The 18,415-nt window shown below is 37.6% G+C and overlaps 1 protein-coding gene across 1 annotated transcript; it reads left to right on the forward strand.

Moving 5' to 3' along the window:
- Nucleotides 1-10,720: 10,720 nt before the first annotated feature.
- Nucleotides 10,721-15,334, forward strand: LOC140658968 (parvalbumin, thymic-like). Its single transcript, XM_072878087.1, is given in 7 exon segments — nt 10,721-10,749; nt 10,751-10,796; nt 10,798-10,832; nt 12,607-12,674; nt 13,488-13,620; nt 13,886-13,995; nt 15,309-15,334. Coding segments are annotated over 7 exon segments (447 nt in total).
- The last annotated feature ends 3,081 nt before the right edge of the window (nt 15,335-18,415 follow it).

An 18,415-nucleotide genomic window follows, 5' to 3' on the forward strand; every position in this document is an offset into this window, starting at 1 on the left:
TAAATGATTGCTTGGCTTGGAAGACTGAATCTTACTCCAGTCCCTGTAAAAAGCCATGGAATTTCCTTGTCTTGGACCCGGGAGCACTGTGTAGGCTGTGTACTGTATTTATTCCTGTAAAGGAAAGTTAATTTCATTCTGCAATCTCATTTGTTCTCTAGCCAACACAGAAATGACAGCAGCAGCCTCTGAAAGAGCTAAGTCCAGCTCTCATCAGCCAAAGTGACTGTCACTGTGCTAATATGAACCGGCAAGACTAAAGGGGCAGGACACAGGGATATTGCTGCTCTTGGACAGACTACAGGGATACCCAGGGTGAGACACACTGAGATTTTAACTAGATTCATTTGCCCTGAAAAACTATTTCTGATCAGAGGGATTCCTTAATGCAGGATAAAACTACCTGATTGCCACCAGTTGTTATAAAGTGCAATTCTCTGACCATCCTCTTCTTATAAAGCTATAAATACAAAAAATCATAAAGAAAGGTCTGACATAGCTACCACACACAGACAGAACCTGTCTTTCCATGGACAGGGGGAAATCCTTTCCAAGTGCTACTGACTTTAAAAGATCACTTCTTTGTAAGTTGTTCAGGAGGATTTAAATACAAATACTAAGTTAAGAGGCCACAATCCCAATGCTGAGAAACTCAAAAGTTTTATAAAAATGAAAAGCAAGGAAAAATAATATAAATAGGAGCACATAAGAAATTTCAGTTTTGTCATGCTTACTAATGCAATACAAGAAAACCTATTATATAGGCACCTCACTCTAATGAAAACAAATTAAGAGATTGATTCCACAATCTGTATTCATTAAATTCCTACTCACTCCTTACCAGAGCTCTGTTTAGAAATTTGCCAAAACTCCTGCTTCCTATAACTTCACAGCTGTAGAATTTACAATCCAATTCACCACTGAGCAAACGTTGCCTGCAGAAATGTCAGATGATGCAAACTGTCTCAGAAAGATCTGGAAAGTGCTCAGTGTTCCTCAGAACAGAAATAGCCGTTACCACCAGGGAAAGATTCCTGTCACATATGATTCAAAGAAATGGACTTCAGGACATTAATTGCATATATTGAAAAGTCGACACAATACAGACAGTGCATTAGATTCATTTGGGGAGTGGGCCTAATTTTCAGTGTTCAGAAGAGTCACTTTGCCCAGGTTTTCCACTGCACCACCAGCTTCTACTATGATATTTACAGACAGATTCTTAAAACTCAGCATTTAATACGCAGCTCTTTTGAAAACCTAACTCTAGTAGTCTAATGTTATCAACTATGAGATTAAGGCAAAAATAGGTGTTTTGTCCACATTGTGCAGGAGACACACTTTTAGGTCTGTTGCAAAGATGTGCTCTAGGCATCATCAGAAAATATGTCCCTTCTCCCTAGCTTGTCAAGATGGCACTTTTTCATCTGCATGAAAAGAAAGGAAATACGATGCTGCATTTTTACCAACACTACGGAGAAAAGAGACTAAGTCCTTGAGGGTTAAAAATTGGATGCATTTGAAGAAAACATCTTCCATGTATTTACCTCAAAACCATACCTCTTTCCCCAAACAAGCACAATCTGAGAAAATTTGAAACCAGTATGTGGGATGTAATCAACAGGAGAAGCTAGAGAGAATTTGGATTTCAGTGACTCTCTTGGGTACGGAGGCAGAGTGTATTACCCAAACACAGAACTCAGTGTTTTTGTTAAATATAGCCCTAAACTCTCACTATGCTTGAAAGTACGTGTCAGCTTTATCTGCATTGACCAGTCTGTAATTTTACACCCTGTCAGGGATCTGTAAAAACAGTCTTAACATGAACTAGGTCTGCTTAGCTCGCTGAGAGCCTGTCCTTTTAGAAAACCTTAGGGCTGGAGTAATATTCATGGTCTTTTTCAGTTTTGTACTGTTGCTTTGGCACCAAGACCACACCATTAGTGTTGTGAGCAGCAGCACAAGCTAGATAGTTCTTACTACAGTATTATTCAGCTTTGCTCAGTATAAGCACAGTGGGAGTAAGATACATGATCCTTAAGAGACTAGAGTTTTGAAAAAAACATTTAAGGGTCCTAGAAAGATTTCTACTTTTCACTTACAATTTTGGTGGAGAGCATTTCCCAACAAGAGGGATCCATTAAGCTTCTTTTATTTTCTACTTAATTCATGGTTATTAATGAATTGCACTAAATAGCAGCAAAAAATAAGAATATTCAAGACACCATCCTTTAATTCTGAGGTTTCTAATATTGATGCTATTATCTTTTAAATTAAATCCTCTACCATGATCAGGTAAACAAGTCTGTTAGTCACTAAGTCTGCATGGTTCTCTTAAGAATGGTGCTAAAGCCATCATGGGGATTTTGGGTCAGCTGAGACACAGGATATCTGATCCAGCAGATCCTAACTGGAATTTCCTTAGTAGATGAAACAGTAGAGGACAAGCTGAATTATCAAATTCATCAGACAACTTAAAATGGTCCTAAGTTAAGTGGTGGAGTTAAACATACTGATTTGCTTTTGCTAAGCTGGAGTGCAGGGAAACAAAGATAATTTTGAAAAGCATTGTTTGAGTCTAATTTGATTCTGAATGAAGTTGACAATAATTTTTGTATGTTAAGCCTTTTTCACCCTAAGACCCTTCAAAATAATCAAGAAAGAGACATACATAGAAATATCATGTTTGTCGCTTTAATTTTAAACATTTCTCATCTAGAATTCTACGCTTTTTTAATCTCTTCCATCTGCTCCGCATGTGTTCAGCATTCCCTGGACACAGACAGACAGTTTAGTAACTATATTAGCTCAGTTCTGAATTTCTTACATCAAGTCTATGTCATTACAAGCAAGTAAGTTAGGATATTTAGTCTTACTCCTACTGCTTATAACAGGGCTGTAAAATTGTTGTAGCAACTGGCCTACAGTCCACTGCTTGCACTTTGAAGCATGCACTGTAAGATCACTTTAGGGAAACGAATTGCAGCTCTATTTCAATGGGGCTTACCCAGATTATTTTATTTAAACAAGAAAAACTCAAACTCCCTCAGTTTTATGTAATGAGACAGTATCTCAAAACAGATTTTGCTCTTTTGAGAAAGCTGAATTTCAGGCTATTTTCTTCCTAGAGGCACACTGCACAGCTGAGTTAGGCTGCGTAGGGATGGCTCCTGTGCTGCCCAGAGCCAGTTGCAATCTCCACAAACTGCCATGGGCTCTAACTGGGCTTACTGGAGAAGCTGAGATGAGAAGGGCCAAAGTGCCATGGCCTCATCCCAGAGTCAGCACTCTCAAATCCCACCTCCCAGGCAATACCCCTACACAGGGGATATTCCAGAGTGCAGTCTCCAGGAGGTTTATGGATGTTTCTCTCAAAAGAATAGCACAAAAGCAATTGTGGAAAGGGAGTTACAGCATTTTAACCTCTAAAGATTGCACTTTTATTTTCCATTTTACTGACTGGTTTTGTTTCTCTAATAGCAGTCTTGCTATTTTTGCCATTGTTGTTGTTTACAGAGTTTTCCTTGGAAAACTCTAGGGGGTTGCTGAAGAACTGGCAGAATTAGGACACCAAGATACAGTGAAAGTGATGCCTGATTATCAGATCGTGTTTTTTGTACTTCTAGTTTTAAAACCGGGTGAAATCCAATTCCACTCACCCAAAGGAAATCCTCCTTTTGGAAGGCGACCTGCTGGCCATATCAGCAGAAGGTGAGTTCCCATGTTTTTCTTTGTTTTGTTAGTAACACTTAGCTAAATGCTGTCCATATACCCGGGATCTAAATAGAAGTGTATTCTGCAAATAAAGGTGATTATAGAAGATGTTCAGGCAAATGCCCCAGATCAGCAGGTCACCCCAATGTAGGAAGTCACTCTCCCTCAGATCCATCAGAGTCACTTGCTCATCAGAAAGCTCCCTAGACTAGCTCCGTCAAAATGGAACAGATTGACAAAGATTAAGCTGATCATTTCAGCTGCCCACATCCATAAAGGCATTGACATAACTGCTTATAGATATTTTAATTTAAGAGTGGTGGCCTTACATACCAGCTTCAACAAGGCTTAGAACAACTTTCAAACATTATTCAATGGATGCTTCTCTATCTGTTTTGTAATACCTCCACATTTAATAGAAAAATATGCTTGGTTACCCAAATATTCATGAACATTAAACCATGTCTAACTTTGTACTTTTCTCCAAAGCATGACTTGAATTCTTCTACTAGTTCTAATAATGCATATGCTTTAATTCCTATGCCAAAAAATTCCATCATTCATAACCAGAAGCATTCATAATTGAAATGACTGTCTCTGCTGTTGATGACACCATCAATTATAGGGTTATGTGATGGGGAAGATCTTCTGCACTGATTAGCACACATTTTTCAACATCGCTGTTAAGTAAAGTTTTATATAGCTGTAACTTTCAGGAAATAGCTGGGATTTGGTGTTCTGAAATTACCTTACCATGGTATTCTGAGATAACAGCTTTGGAGCACTGCTTAGTAAAAGCTTCACATTTCATATGATAATCAAATTTCAGTAACATCACATTGTGCACAGAAGTAATTAACATTCCGGCAAAAATTTTAAGTGCCAAATTTTGCCCAGAACTACAGTTTGTACAGCCCAGCTGTAGGACATACAATACATTTGTAAAATGGTCTTACTTTTTGAATTCAGCAAAGCACTTAAGCATATATTCTGCTTAACACCTGCTTCCATCCATCTCCACTCAGAAAAGGACAAGCCAATATGGAGAATTCAGGAATCAGCAAGATACCTTCTGCTCTCACCTTCTGGATTTTCAAATCTGGAGGTTCCTATGCAGTATATCCAAATGCAAAAGTTAAAAAATAATGAGTCAAATCCTTAAAAAATTGTAAGATTGATCCAAGAATCTCAAGAGTTTTGTTTGCCTATTTGTTGTCTATGTATTATAATGCTACTCTGCAAGTTGTCTCAGAGAACAGATGCAGTCAAGCATCTCCCCATTTACCGCTGACAGGCCTCGTCTTGTGTGAGCAAGAGCTCATGGTCAATTTCTGAACAGTTCAAGGACATTTTCCACTATAACAGCTAACCAGTCACAGCCAGACTTGAATTTCTGTTAAGAAGGAGACAGGCCTCCTGCCCTAGAGCTTCACTTAGCCTTTTCCTCCTGAAGTTTCCAGTTTAAAAAAAATTCCTTTTTAAATGTATCCTTTTAGTAAAGTGCAATCAGTGCTATAATGATTGCAGCTCAGATGGAGGCCATTACAATTCAAGGAAAGACTGTTATGTGAATTTATCACTAGAATACAATAAATTTATTTTTTCATTCAGAGCAACAGATTTGAAGTGATTTACTTTACACCTGACTGCAGCAATTTGCTAACAGGATCCATAGTGAATATAATGTGGTTTGTCCATAAATGAATAACAAGAACTCACATTTTCTGTCTGTGTTGTTCCATACTATACAATAAAGCTTGAAATCACTGGACTCTATGGACAATGGTATTACTCAGGAGCTACAGCACAAATGCAGCACTGTATAAGAAGAACAATGCCCGCTTCTGTCTTTTCATCCCACTGATCCTTTAAATATTTAAACAGTGGAATCACTTTACTGATGCACCATTTGATTAAACCAGGCTTACCTCTCAAATGCTCAATGAACTCTTGTTTGTAAAGACCTAATGCTTTCATATCCGATGCCATTATGTCTCTAGTACCAATTTCCATATTAATTCAGCTTACTTTTCTATAGTTCTCATTCTAATTATTGTCAGTGTTGTTGGCAATGTCTAATGAGGGACGAAGGAATGCTTCTGAGTTCCTGAGTCTGGGTGCATGCCCTGGAGACACAAACTCCACATTTGGACAATACCCAAACACACATCAGCCCCTTATCATGCTCTAGTTTCCATAGTAAAGAAGTCCAAGCACACAGGCTGGACTGGAGCTGTGACAAGTTTTGACCGTTTCCTGATCTCAGCAAGTGAAGGAGCAGGGAGTTAAGTCACACCCCACCAGGCACCTATAAATCAGATTGGGTATGGGCTTTGTGCACAGGAAAAACATCTCTAAGAGTCAATTTTATGTCAGTTAGCATTTGGGTTTTTTTAAACTCATATATCCCTGAAATATATATATCCTTGACAAGCAACTCTGCCAGAGAAATTGAAGGCACTGCTTTATTCAGCAATATCAGTACTAGATTAGTATATGCATGAATAATGACCCAATTCTTATTTCACGCTCCTGCAATTACATAACTGCAAGGATTTGTTTCTGTTTATACTGGGATACACTGTTTACACAATGTGATAAGGACTATCCAAGAATATACAGACAGGCTCAAAAACATCTGAGTTAATTTCAAACACATCTATATTTGAAAGCCTGCTGCAACTGATTATTATTTATAGTGCTTATAAACCACAGTCATGGAGCAGGACTGCACTGGGCTACACAGTGTAAACATGCAGACTAATGTCACAATTCCTGTAACAAGGACTCTCTTTAGGGATGTTATCAGACAGGAGTTGAAGAACATAGCTCAACAACAGAATATAGTAGATCAAATATTGAATAGAACTTCTGTTTTTGGCATATATCTTCACTTCCAGCTTAGCTAGAAAAGATTGCCTTGACAGAACTGATTTTATTTTCTACTCAAAAAACATGATTATCCCACACACACATACCTTTTTATTGGGTATTTTATTAGGATACTTCCAAAAATAGTAAGCTTTTTGCTTGAGAATTAAAGCAGGAAAATTATTTATTCTATAGGCTTTCTGACACTTGCTGCATGTAATTTTTAAACTATGGATAGAGTCATCCGGAGGTTCAAGTATTTTGTCCATCTATTAATGATTGTACCAGGTTTAACAGACCCAGGAATCTACCATTTCAGAAATCATTCTATGTGCATTTCTGTCTTCAAAAAAAAGCCTTTTTCTTCCTGCATCAATGCATGAACACTTTCAGAAAGAAACAGAAATGGAAGTGAACTGGAAAGTCTGAATTCAGAAACAAAAATCTCAAGCTACAGCTTGAGAAATCACATAGATTTTACATCTGGACCATATTCCTTCCAAATTTTGGAATCAGAATTGAAATTCTCTCTTGCAAATTTCAGATATGCAGATCCAGAAATTGTCTGATTTATGTAAACAATCCAATTGGCTTAAAAATTATGCTTTACACATGTAAGAAAAATATGACCAAGGAAATTTTGTAAATTAGCACTTTAAAGGGCTCTTGAAATTGAAAAGTTACATGGTAAATTCTTAGAATCTCTGAAGATCTACCTCAGAGGTTGAAGCCACTTGACATAAGAATGATAGCTGGTGAAAAAGAAATTACTTAATTTTTGTGATTTATTTTGCAAACTCATTCAAGTTTGCAAAATAAAACAGATATTATTTGGCATATTTCCTGTGTACAGCTTCCTCACCCCATAGCAACTGTTTTAGTGTTTTTCTTTTTCAGCATTTTACCGGGGGGTAGTTACGAGGTATCTACAGATATTAGATTAAGTAATAAAAACCTAAAACCACTCACAAATATTTCCAGATCACTCCAAGAGTTACGTTCCTCAAATGACAGGAGCATGATGCATTAACACAATTACACTAAATTACACTCACGCAATTTCTTTCCTCTCATATATTCCCAAAGCAAATTACAAGCTGAATGAATATTCCACTTTCACTATTCATGTCATTTAACAATAGGTTAAACACATTATATAAGGTGATTTCTATTCCTTGACTAGTGACTATGGATATCCCTGTCATAAGCATTCAGGGAAAACAAACTCAGGCATATACAAGGGCAGCAAATCACACTTATTTAAATTAAAGGAGGCATTCATAACCGTTTAGTTGTGGATTTTTGTTATTCTATTGCACACATGATTCATGTCAGCACTCAAAGAAGAATGACAAGAATATATTATAGAAAAATAACAGAACTTATGATGAGCTAAAATACAGCTTTTCAACCTGGGGAGGTAACTTCAGGTGTTAGAAGAGTTAAGATCAAAAATGGGAAGAATAAAACAAGAGAGGAGCATTCTATTAGAGAGTCCTCTAGAAGGCAATGAGACTCGAGCAAGGCAAAATGCTCAAGTCCCAGGGTTTAAAACTGCTTTTAGCGGTAACCTGAAAATCTAAAAGGGCCATCTTCTCCTTACTTTTTAATACTTCCCCAGTTCCTCTCCCTGCCAAGTTGGATGGCAGCTGGAAAGTTACTAACAGTATTTGATTTAAGAAAGTAAAAATGACCAGACAGATGTTTTTGCAATCTCTAATGCAGGGCTTGAAAATAAAATGGCTGTTGGAGGCTGGTTGTAAATAGAGTTACATGATCCTTGTTCATTTCATCCTGCCAGCCAGTGCACGTGTTCTGGATCTCTAGTGCCTCCAATCTCACTGCAAAAGTGACTCCAAAATTTGCTGCAGTCTGAATGCAGCTCAACAGACTAGAGCCATAAATCATTTGACGTTCATGCTTTATCCTTAAAATTTCAGAGAACAAAACAAATCATCTTGTTGAAGCCTCTCAGAAAACAAAGCACACTTTTAAAGACTGCATCCTTATGTGATTCACATAGAAAAGTTCAAACTAATGGCAACAGTCCACAGGCATTAAGGGAAATAACAGCAATCAATGCTATTTTTAAAGAGAAGAGTGGGGGCGAGGGGTTAACATATGTGGAATTAGCTCTGGGCAAAATGAGAAGCCATTGCATCTAAAATCAAATGCATTCTCTGAAATAGACACCAGAGACCAAATTCCCATGTAGACTCCTGCAGTCCAAGAGTTTCAGCAGAATTTGGCCTTCCTCTTAACTTAGCTTCATTAGGTCATATCATGCCATCAGTTTTTATGTTGGACGCCCTACTTACTTCACATCAGTTGTTGGCACTATGTAGGCAATTTTCCGAATTGGAGGGGGAGAAAAGGGTGGTGTGTGCACAAGGGAGAGGAATTTTTTTCCCATGTAGAATAAAAGTCATTTCTTAGAACAGTTTGAGGGGGGAAAGTGATATTTGTATCCCTTCTACCAGATGTCACCAGTGGCAACAAGAGCCAGTATTAAATATCTATCCATCAAATTCTTCTTGAAATTTTTCAGCGTCAGCTGGTCAACAACCCATTCAGAAAACTGGGAAAGCTGTAATCTTCCACAGCCATTCTTAACCAACGGTTCTTCCCCTCACAAGAATTATCTGTGTCTGAAACTTTTTCATGGAGGACAGACATGCAGAATTTGTAAAAAGAAAAAAAACCTTGTAGCAGTAATTTTTCTTATGTTTATATACAGTAAGTGAAATAACACCCCCTCCACACATAGTATCTTTTGCAATAGTCTTTTGTTGCTTTTTCAGCTGCTGTCAATGTTGGATGCACTAAGGTCTCATAGGTACCTCATTTGCCATGTTTTCTGCCTCACACTATGATTTATTAGTGGTTGGCTTCAATGCTTGGCTAGGTTTGCCTTCCATCTCAGAGGGAAATGCTTTGACAAAAGATGCCTTGATACTCTCTCTGACATTAAGACAGTCTCTGCACTGTCACCTCTTACTGTGCCACCACCTCAAGCTGTGATGCCAATTGCACTGTCATCCCTTGCCATCCCTTACCCCTGGCCATAATGCTATCTTGTGCTGTCATCCATATGACTTGTCTTTCACTGTTCTGCTGCCTCAAGCCACAAGTGAGATCCAAGCTGACAGGCTCCTCACCCAGTCAGGCTACGACGTTCATGAAAGAAAGCTGAGATGATCAAATTGTTTCTATGCTATTAAGAAAAAAAAAAGTAACTAGCACAAAGGAACACTTGGAACAGCACTGGCCAAAAAATATAAAAAATAATATATATTTAAAAATCACTTCTCTAAAAGAGATCAGAAGGTAGGCTACAAAATTGCAAAGACACTCTTCACATTGTTCCCTGCAGTGATGCTGCTATCAAAATTTTTCTCTCTATTCTGAAAGCAAAGATCTTTCATGTGGGGCTCAGGGGCTTTTGACTCAGAGACAGCTGGGTAGATCACAACCCCTTTGCTTCATACATACGCGACTAAACAGGATGTCAGAACCTTGCAGAATTCTAAGATTTTCTCTGGAAACATACCAGACGAAATACCCTCCCCCAACCAACTGTTCTGAAGGATTGACATAATATTATTTTACCTCCTGTAGCAACAAATTCACTGTGCGGTTTTGTTTTTTTTTTCAAAACAACAACAGACCAGACATTCTGGGAGACAACACAACTATTATTTTCCCTAAATGGTTTGCTACACAAACAATATTTGAACAGGACATTTTTAATTTTTTTTTTGTTTAGTGCTCTAATGATGAAACTATCACATGTAGTGTCAACAGATAAGATAACAAGTTATCACATTTAAACATTCATTAAAGGCATCTTTTCAGAAGTTAGTAGTGCTTCATTTCATCTGACTCCTCGGATCAAGCATATCAGATAGTGGGGTGTTTTTCCTGCCCTACATCATATGGAGAAGTTGGTATTTTCTGCTTAAATCAGAAGAAATTTAATATGACTGTGTCCTTTTCGCCTATCTGGCCACTTATCTTGTTTCGTTTGCAAATATCATATGTATTCTCTTGAGATAAAAATAGTGCAAGATGATTAGTTAGGCAAGTTCATTTGACACCATTCCCCCTTCGTGACGCTGAAATCTAAAATCTGTATATGGTATACAACTTAAAGTATATATATGCAAGCTCAGCTGTGCTGGAGACACACAGCAAGTACGTTCCTCCCAACCAGATTGCTTCCTTATCCAGTCAAGAAGACCACAAAGGTAAGCTGATAAGATCCTCTGCTTTCAGAAAAAGAAACACAAAAGCAAAATGCTCCCTAAATGGAAAGCGCCTATGCAATTAAAATATCTATTCTTATATCAGCTTCCCGTATGTCGTATCTTTACAAGCTAACATAGAATAAAATCAGCATTCAGATCACAGGATGGAAAAAGACAGGAATGATGCCCCTTGTAAAAAATGCTGCAATTTTTAGGTTTTCCTTCAACTCTTCCCCATTTTTAATCCTGTCAGCAGTGAGAATTAGGTGAATGGCAGAGCTCCAGATTATCTCACCTAGTGCTGAGAGGGGGAAGTACTTTGCACAAGAAGCCACTGGGACAAAATAATTGCTAGCAAAACAAAAGTAACTCATCTGCCTTAGCTGGAGAAGTACCCATTGCCATCAGCGTGAATTTGTCCCATTGTCTCCTTACACCTTCTGAGATATTCAGAAAGGGACTGAAATGATTGACAATTTCCTCTGCTGCAAACCAACAGGTATGGAGGCAGCCATTTCATATTTTAGGCAAAGTTTAAACCTGTGTGTAGATCTCAAATCACTGCACAGACTATAAATGTTTACCAGCATTGGTTTCCTTCTCATGAATGCTGCTTTCCATGCTTAGACAGGAAGAATGATGTTGTTGAAGATCAGTTAGGGATTCACGAAAATATATTTCTGTTCTCTTGTGGCTTTCAAGAATAACTTTTCTATGCCTTAGTTCTCCTTCCTTCATTAACATGAAGCTACTTTACAGTAATGTCGCAAGTTTTAAATTGTACCCAGTCTGCACTGGTGTGTGCAGTTTACCAAACTGTAAATGCATTGATGCTATGTTCACACTAAAAAATTGACTAGAAATTCAGGCCTTGTAGCATTTTCTTAAGCGATATATATTACGTTGGCAAACTATTGCAGCTGTTGGTGGCTGAATGGGACAAAGAGTATCTTTTGTCAAATGCTGCTGTATCAGAAGAAAACGCCGCCTCCACCCTACTAGGAACAAATATTAAGTCTCAATACCTCTGTTCTAAGCATATCAATATACTGAAATGCCAAAATCTGGATAAAAATCTGGTTTATTATCACCTACATGGAATTTAAAAAAAACCCACAACATACTTAAGAAAACTTTTTAATAAAGCTATCATGAAATGTAGTCTTTTAATGATGCAGCAGCCCACCAAGCCAAATATATAGCGTAGTTATATTTATTGTTGCAACTGAACAGAGGAGGAACTTAACTCTCCAAATTTAGATTTCCTTGAAATTAGTAAAATTATTATTACTTATTCTACACTTTTTAATTCTTTGAAAAGATCACTACATTTATTGATAATAATACTAGATTTTTAAAATTCCAATTACATTTATTCCAGATATAGTTCTAGGGGACATACTGAGCCTTATCTTTTATGTATGCTGTAAATATATGCCAATTTTAATTGAGTAATAATCCACCTCCAGGAAAACTCACACAGAAGTCATGAAGTTTTGTGGTGCTAGACACCTTTGATTCTCTCTTCCAGTGCAGTACAGGCATCAGATCTTCCTGAAGCCCCACACTCCTGCATGCAGAATTCCTCCCTCATTACCCAGCTTTAAGTGGAAGCACCTGCTGCAGACATCTGTTACAGTATGCTCCGCTTACAATTAGATGAATAATGTTTCCCTATCATATACTGTCACAGCAGCAACTTCAAATAGAGCCATGAAAGAGGGAGAGAAGTAATTTTAATGACTAAGTAGCTCACATTTAATTTATTTTACAGTTCAACAATGGCCATCACTGACATCCTTTCTGCTAAAGATATTGAATCTGCTCTCTCCAGCTGCCAGGGTAAGGAATGGTCTCTCTGCAGCCAGAAGATGCATATCATTTTTATGTCTTAAGATGACATGCCTATCATTTTCCCCTTAGATTCCTTCCCCGTGAGATCTCTTTCTAGCTACATTACTGTATAGCCCCTTGAATTCAGAAAGCTTCACAAGTGGTTATTCAGTGGGTAACATTCCCCAAAACACAGAGCAGCAATTAAAGGGCCACAGTTTCAGTTAGGGCTGGCTTAACTCTGAACTCTGTCAATTTTTAAACCTCTTAAAGACTTATATTTAAATAGTTAGCCTCTTCCTTCAAAATGTCAAAAAAAGCCTCAGCTTACAGAATCAAAGTGTCATTTGTGAAGCAATGACCAGTCTCATTTCCCTTAAGAGTTCCTTGGCAAGATCAAGCCGATTTTCCAAATGCTCAAAGAACTCGTTTTACTGTGAATTACTTGCTTTTCTACCAAATTCTTCACCAAAGTGAGGACTAAGTGAAAATGAAGTAAGAATTATAGGAGTTGGTCTGTAAGCCACAGTAGCACCCTCTAAATATTTATTATTAATTGCATGTGACAGATTGCATAAATCCTGATTTAGCAGAACGTGCATTGTACCAGAAAACTTCAAACTGGCTGAAAGGATATATGACCACAGGCACAGAGTGATTAAAAAGGGAAATTATCGACTCTATCTTCTTTTTTGCTACACCAGGGAACAAGAGAAAGATGAGTAGGCTGATGCTTAAGAAAAGACATACATATTCCCAAGGAATACATACAGTAGTAGCAACTTCAAGGGAAAATATTTAAACAACTTCTGTTTCTTCCAGCTGATGATTCCTTCAACTACAAGTCTTTCTTCTCCACGGTTGGTTTATCCAGCAAAACTCCTGATCAGATAAAAAAAGTTTTTGCAATCCTTGATCAGGACAAGAGTGGTTTCATTGAGGAAGAAGAGCTTCAGTAAGTACTGTTCAGCTGCTGTATTTCTTTAAACAATGTAAACCTTTGGACTTGCTTGGTGTCCTAGAAGAAACTTGCTGTTATTTTAAAAATAAAACACAATTCCTTGTCTCTTCTTGAATTTGTGTGTATTTCCTCTGACTAAGAGCAGGCATTACCTTACAGGGTTTTTGGCATGGGTTTAAGAAAACCAGAAATACCAAGATGCCAAGGACATTTCAGAGAATAAAACTCAAGCACAGTACTTTACCCTGTTCTATTTCAGGCTGTTTCTGAAGAATTTCTCTTCGAGTGCCAGAGTCCTCACCTCTGCAGAGACCAAGGCTTTTCTGGCTGCAGGTGACACCGATGGTGATGGCAAAATTGGAGTAGAAGGTAAGACTTTTGGAAACTTAATAAAATTTGTGTTTTAAAATGCATGCATTTAGGGCTGCATTTAAACTGTGGCATGAAGAATACATCCAAGTACTTTGGGCTGGTACTTTCTGCCACGATTTTTATGCTAGCGAATACTCCTTTATTTTCATAGCTTTATTCCCATTTGGTCTCTGTTGCAGCAACAGCATATTTAGGCCCAACGTAAAGCCTGTTCTTCCAATCAATAATAACAGCTTTGGGGTTAATTCTGCCATGTGTCTGATCCATAGACTCAATGTGCCAGATTTTTAAAACATCCTGAACACCTATTCATTCTTTGAATTTCCATTTCGGCAGTGGATGCTTTGCACTTCTGGCCATATGACACTTTCATTTTTAAACACACTTCCACCTACATAAACTTATTTCTTCATCTACCACTATCAAACATTGGCCAATATTACAGAGTGGTTAATTCAGTAATGTAAAATAAGACTGGTATTGTTTTTCAAGGCTAGAACTGCTGCACTGCAGCACAGAATTTTGTGCTGGAGAATTATCTGATAAGGGAAAATTTCACTGGGCAGTCCTTCTACAGACAAGAAACTAAATCAAATTCCTAAAGAAAACCTCACAGAGATTATGTGAACTAGCCAGGATACTTCTTTTAGAAATTGCAGCAAAGGAAAATAGGACATTATGCATTATATATTAGAGATGAAGTCACTGAAAACAGGGCTGTCTCATCTGAACTAGGACAGGTGGCAATAACTCTAACAGACACACGTGCTAATCTTAGCCAGAGTTTGGGAGGAGAGAGAGATACACTGTTGGAGGAATTTGCTTTAGCAGCAGCTTTTGCAGCTTCTGTTTATGTAAATAGGGCATTATATTATGCAGATCTTAGCCCTTAACCATTGAATCTCCCATTCTGAAATTACATCACTACTGCTATTTTTTCTTTGGAATAACAAAACAAAAAAATCCCTCATATTGAAAGCTACAGGCTCGACCTAATTCACTCTCTGCTTCCTCGGCTATTATCAGAGTTTGTAATGGGTTAAAGATAGTTTACCTTTAACTCAGGATTTCCCACAAATATGAATTTACAGATGCACTCCTCCTCTCTGCACTTACTTTTTTTAAGGAGTGAAAAATCTGTTACGCCCCCAGAATCTCAGTTTAGCAGTAGCTTGTGCAGTTGTTATAATAACTTTGGGAGCCCTCCATGGCTAGGAGTTTAAGTCATTTTTATCTATCTTTTCTAAAGATGTTAAAAACCACTTTCATCTAGTTTTATTTCCTGCCTTTCTCATTTTCTTCCTTGACAGAATTCCAATCTCTGGTGAAGGCATAAACAGCATTAGACCAAATGCAACCTTGGACTGACTCTTCCAATTACCTCGTCCAACAAGCACTTCGCACTCAGCATGTGTTTGTACATTTTTATATTGTTTCAGGCATTAACAATTCCCCATACATCAAGTTCACACACCGGCTTGCTGAGAAATCTTGCAATGTACAGATGTTTTGGTCACACGGTATTGTTACATTTCCATTGTAAAGAAGGCACTTTGTGATTTTCAACCACGCATAATGTTGAAATTGTGGCTGGAAGAGGGGAGAAAAAAAATGTAAAGGAAAAAAAACAACTTGGGGGGGAAAAGCTGCTTTTTAAATTTTGTTTAGGTTTTCCATCCTCATACTTGACCATGCTGACTCACCAGACACAGTTTTGATGATCTTAAACAATATGACATCTTTTACGGCTTAATTGTACTGATTTCATTGAGTTTTATTTCTGCTTAATTCTCTGATACTTGAGGAAAAGCAATGCTAACAAGATAGCTAAAAATAATTTATATTAGGTCCCAACCCTGAGAATATGAGAAAAAAATTTAAGAGGAGTTGACACAGAGCTCAAACCATGGAATAAGTTTGTGGGCTATTTTACAACATGAAGTACTAGGCTACAGCATGTATCGTCAGAAAGTGTTTATGGCCTAAAATGTAACTCTCCCTTAAGAAGATTTATCTTTCATGAAATCTAAGGCAGCTGTGAGATAGAGGAGAAGGGTCTAATCCCAACTCTGACACTGTCACAAGTCACAGTCCTCTGACAACATGAGCCACAGGCCTGGAGGTTTCTCTGTAAATCATGAACATGTTGCTTATTATCTCTTAATATGTACAAAACAATAATACTTTGCCACATTTGTGAATTTCTGTGCTTCCTACAGATGAAACAACAGCCAGTCTTGTTGGCTGATTACCTTAAAGCTCTGTTAAGTTGCTAAATAATGGCCATTACTGAATTCTTTCATTTATTTGATGAATAATCATCTATATCATCCATAATATTAGCAATTTTCTTAAGTCTGAAAATTACTAAGAACTAGTCTTTCCTTTGATAAGTGTCTTACAGGATTTAGGGCTAGTTATAGCATTGTCTTCATTAATGGATAAAGTAAATAATGTTCATGGTTAAATGCAGAGCTTAATAGACTGAGTAGATGTTGTGCATTTCTGGCTGAGTAGGTTGGAAATTTCCCCACCAACATTTAGTTGCCTCCTTTCCCATCTACCATGACGTGGTTCCAGCTCACAAGTAGACTGTCATTTTAATACTCCCTGATGAAACTGGATGATAATTATAACATAATTTGGCAGCTGTTTCGAAGAAGAGCAGAAACAAAGCCTTCTGGAACTTTTATGTAACATTCAATGTTGGCATTTCCATGAATTGCGAGATGATTATGTGAGGCAAGTACAGCTCACTCATACCCAGGCATGTAAGAGAGCTCTTCGGCAGATTTAAGATGGCTAATGCAAAAGAGGAATTCTAGCAATCAGACTCAGTGAAGCCTTGGCAGAATTATAATTAATATAAATCCTAATTCTATCCCCACCGCCTTTGATGTTAAATCTGGGCTTAAATTATAGCTGCTGTTAATTGCAGCAGTGAAATATTTTGCATAATGATGAGACTCTTTTGGTTCCTTTTACCTTATTCATTTTCCCATCTGCTGAAGAAAAAAATGCAGAGCAATCCAGATCTGCAGCAATATACAGATGTAATATATACATTAGCTCTCCACACTGCTAATCACTAAAATATCATGACACTAGTTCACAAGCAGATGGCACACACAATACCATAAGTGACAGACCTGATACTGCATTCCTTGCACATCTGAAAGGCTCACGTGGAATGCAAGAAATGCAAGACTACATAGTGGCCTATCCTGTATTTCAGAGATGCTAAACAACTGCACGTCACTGCCTTCCGTTGCCACAATGGGGAATTAAGTACTTCTGAGGATCAGGCAATTCTTGTGTATGTTGCAACTTTATGTAAAACTTAGAGAATTTTGTTTATGAGAAAATCTGTTCTTCTTAAACAGTAACTTGTGGCAAGAAGACGAGTTTTAAATCTTATTAAAAGCATCCATCCATTTCATTAGAAGGAATTACAATAACACTCCAAAAAGTCCCCAATTTCAAAAAAAGCCCATAGACTGTTCAGCAAAAACAATGCCTAGTCCCTATTAAGTCTTCTGTTGGCACTAGGATCCACATTTTTAGAGCTAACCAAACTAGAAGAGAGTATTTTCCACCTAAAGGAAACAAATTCCAAAAATGTAGTTTTCTTGGAAGGTTCATTTCAATGAATTTAAGTTCAGTCAGTGGCAACCTTCAATTTTCTTAGGGAATAGCACAGAGTGTTCTCTGAACTTGACAATGTCATTGTGCTAGAGAAAACCTTTGATTGCAGGATGTCTATGTGGATGCCATCTGAAGTAGTAAAGAGACAAATGGTGATATCACAATGTTATCACAATTAAGGTATAGAATCACAGAGTAATTCATGCTGGAAAGGATCTCTGGAGGTCTCTGGTCCAATCGCTTCCTCAGAAGGCCAGCTTAGGGCACTAAGCTGAGTTTGAGTATCTTCAAGGATGGAGGTTCTATAACCCCTCTGGGCAATCTAATAACTAAGGATTAAATTCTCTGCATCAAGCTTTTATGAATTAAGTACACAAATGAAACACTGCTGAGTACACAGTTAAAAACCAAAATTCTGTTAGAAATTGTTTATGCTACATCAAATCAGAAAGGATCTAACAACACCCTGTATTATCACACTGATAACCTGTTCTCAGGTTTAGAGTAAGACCATCCTACTCAGTATAATACCACTTCATAATTCCCAGGATAAAGGAAATGTTGTTTATACGTTTTACCTTTACTTAAGACAATTGAAGAGTAACCCAAAGTGTGAGTGGCAGATCTGAGTTCCACTGAGCCCAAAGACTGTGAGTTCTCAGACACACCTCAGTCCGCTCATTACCCTGTATGAGCAGTTTAATCTCTAATCTTCCCAATACTTCTCGTGAAATAAAGATGTACTATGATCTCTTTAAGTGGGAACTAAACA

This window comes from Ciconia boyciana, chromosome 13 (genome assembly GCF_034638445.1).
Source record: "Ciconia boyciana chromosome 13, ASM3463844v1, whole genome shotgun sequence".
NCBI lineage: Eukaryota > Metazoa > Chordata > Aves > Ciconiiformes > Ciconiidae > Ciconia > Ciconia boyciana.